The sequence below is a fragment of the Nestor notabilis genome, unplaced genomic scaffold, assembly GCF_000696875.1.
Source record: "Nestor notabilis isolate BGI_N333 unplaced genomic scaffold, ASM69687v1 scaffold16642, whole genome shotgun sequence".
NCBI lineage: Eukaryota > Metazoa > Chordata > Aves > Psittaciformes > Psittacidae > Nestor > Nestor notabilis.
Window position 1 is genome coordinate 6,887 of NW_009918894.1, and position 3,127 is coordinate 10,013.

The 3,127-nt window shown below is 58.8% G+C and overlaps 1 protein-coding gene across 1 annotated transcript in view; it reads right to left on the reverse strand.

Moving 5' to 3' along the window:
* The window catches only part of PES1 (pescadillo ribosomal biogenesis factor 1), a gene marked incomplete at its 5' end in the record, with an annotated part of 6,325 nt that extends 3,258 nt beyond the window's left edge, over positions 1 to 3,067 (reverse strand). Inside the window, 4 exons of the mRNA XM_010009972.1 lie at positions 674 to 763; positions 994 to 1,165; positions 2,722 to 2,831; positions 2,914 to 3,067. Of these exons, the coding sequence (XP_010008274.1) occupies positions 674 to 763; positions 994 to 1,165; positions 2,722 to 2,831; positions 2,914 to 3,067 (526 nt within the window). The remainder of the gene's footprint in view (positions 1 to 673; positions 764 to 993; positions 1,166 to 2,721; positions 2,832 to 2,913) is intronic.
* Positions 3,068 to 3,127: the final 60 nt, after the last annotated feature.

The window sequence follows — 3,127 nt, forward strand, 5'->3', positions numbered from 1 at the left end:
TAGGGGATGCCGTCCCTGCCTGTGGCAGGGGTTGGGACTGGATGAACTTTAAGGTCCCTTCCAACATAAACCAGGCTGGGATGGTTCTGTGATGATTTTGGCAAGGTGCAGCACAGCAATGAGTCTGACTCGGATCTTCCCTAAGTGGCACCAGCCTCGTTCCTCAGGTTAATTTTTAATTGCTGATTAAGGCATATTTTGATAGTGGACATGAGAAAACAAGGAACCGGGGAGTCTGGTACAGCCAGGCACAGGGACACGGGGACAGACACGCCCTGCGCTCCCCACTATGGGCTCTGCAGCACTAGAGCCACAGGACGGTCCCTCAGCTGTCCTTGAAGAGAGGCTTTAGCAGGGCCTGTTGTGTCTGATGACGGTTGGTAGGTTTGAACTGAAAGATTCAGGCTGGATGTGAGGAAGGAATTTTTTCCATGAGGGCAGTGAAGCACTGGCACAGGTTGCCCAGAAAGGTGGTGGATGCCCCATCCCTGGAGTCATTCCAGGCCAGGCTGGATGTGGTTCTGGGCAACCTGGTCTCAATGAAGACATCCCTGCTCGCTGCAGGGGTCAGATGAGCTTTGGGGATCCCTTGCCCACCCCAGGGAAGGCAGCACTGGGGCAGCAGCAGCGCAGGTCCCGCATGGATCCTGCCGCATTCCTCCCTGGTACTCACATCATGGGCGAAGGCGTAAGGGGTGATCCAGGTGACGGGCTGTCCCAGCACCTCAGCCTGGTAGTAGATGCCCTTGATGGAGAGGAAGACCTGGCAGAGAATGCAGGAAAGGCTCAGGGGGAGGAAGCCCATGGGTGCTCCTTTGTCCCTGTTCTTCTTAACCCTTCCCGTATCAGCCCAGCAGCACTCACTCCCCAGCTGAAGCACCAGCACAGTGTGACTGGTGCCATCGAAGGGCACAAGCTCAGCACCACCACCTCTGCAGCCCACCCCAGGCAGGGCACCAGGGGGGTCTCAGACCCACCTCCTGGAGCACCCACCTTGCGCAGGGAGCGGGAGGCGATCACGTAGTTGAGGAACTCCACAGCCAGGCGCCGGCAGAGCTGGATGGTCTGGACGTGGCACTTGCCTGTGCGTGGGAAGGTGGAGAACAGGAAGCACATGGAGAGAGCATCATCCAGGTCCCGCAGAGCATCCACAAAGGTTGGGTACCTGTGCCCGAGCAGGAGGAGGAATCTCAGAGCCATGTTCACCAGGAGCTGCTGGGGCTGGTGGAGACCACACAGGACATGGGCACAGACATCAAAAAGCATCAATCTCCTGCATGTTCCACCAAACTGGTGACCCACATGGATGGAGTGTCCCTCCTGGGCACTAGGGAGCTCACAAACACCAGCTCGTGGGACTCAGGGCCAGGAAGCTTCTTGGATGAGGGGACAGCAAGACCCCAGTTACAATGTGGTGTCAACAGGTTTTAGAGCACCCACAGGCACTGAGTGTTGGAGAACTGTGTGCTGGGCTGCACCCCCAGAACATGAGCATCAGGTCAGGGAGGGGATCCTGCCCCTCTGCTGTGCTCTAAGGATACCCCTCCTGCAGCCCTGATCCAGCTCTAGCGAACAGCACAAGAGGGACGTGGAGCTGCTGGAGCGAGGCCAAAGGAGGCCATGGAGCTGCTGCGAGGGCTGGAGCAGCTCTGTTCTGGAGCCAGGCTGAGAGAGCTGGGCTGGGTCAGCTGGCGAAGAGAAGGCTTCTGAAGGGGACACCTTAGAGCAGCTCCAGTGCCTCAAGGGGCTCACGGAAAGCCTGGGAGGGGCTTTCGACAAGGGCCTGGAGGGACAGGACAAGGGGAATGGCTTTAACCTGCCAGAGGGGAGATTGAGATGTGCTCTGAGGCAGAAGCTCTTCCCTGTGAGGGTGCTGAGGTGCTGGCACAGGGTGCCCAGAGAAGCTGTGGCTGCCCCATCCCTGGCAGTGTTCAAGGCCAGGTTGGACACAGGGGCTTGAAGCAACCTGCTCTAGTGGAAGGTGTCTCTGCCTCCGGCAGGGGGTTGGGACTGGAAAAGCTTTAAGGTCCCTTCCAATCCAAACCAGTTTGTGGCTCTGTGAACCCCAGCGCTGACCCACCAGGACAGCGTTCCTGCGCTGCAGCACACCAGCACGGGGCACTCCTTGGTCAGATGAGCGCTGCAGGACTCAAAGGCTGCAGTCAGGGGAGATGGTGAGGTCCCACCACTGCAGCAGTGGTGCAGTCACCCTGTGCCCGTATCATCTCCCATCCTGAGCTTGTCAGGGCAGCGCCTGCCCCTTGGTGCCATTTCCCTTGCCTCAACCTGCACCAGCACAGTGAGGACACCAGGGGGACAATGAAGAGACCTGCCAAAGCAGGTTCCTTCCCTCCTGGGTTTTCCCCCCACCCCATGCCACCAAATCCATCAACTCATGAACAGCCACCATCCATCAGCCCTCCCTCCGAGGAAAATGGTGCCCAGGGAGAGGAGGAGAGCATTGAGCGTCTTCCTGGAGATCCCAGATCCATCTAGGATGGCCAGGCACTCCCTGCTCTCTCGTGCATTGCTACAGCCAGCATGCAGCACACCATGGCCTTCTCCTCCAGCCCACAAATACTGGTTTCCATCACCACCCTCCGGACACACACAGGAGATGGATCCCTAAAGAGGGATGGACACAGCAAAGGCTCCACAGCACCAGGGCAAGCTCCTCCCAAGAGGACGGCTCTGCCAGGACATGGCACACAGCTCACCCACCTCTCCTTCACAATGTGGTCGAGCTTGTAGGTGGGCTTGTTGTCCTTCAGCCGGTCTACGGTGCTCCACTCGCTCTTCCCGTACGCCTTCCGGAGCTTCCGCACGAACACCTGCGGGAGAGCGGGAATGTTGCGTCTGTGGGAGAGCCCGAGCCCCTGGGGCCCCTCCTGGGGGCTCCTGCAGGAAAATCACCTTGTACTCCCGGAACTTGTTGACGATGGGCTCATGAAGGAGGAACTTGATGTCCTTGAGGAGGTAGAAGGTCCTGGGAGCCGTGGAGCCTTTGTTCACCTTCTTCTTGTGCTTGGGCTCGTGGGGGTAGATCCCCTTCAGGATGCAGAGCCGCCTGGTGGCGGTGATGAGGATAAAACATGTGGGGCTGCAGCACCCAAAGGTGCTGCCACCT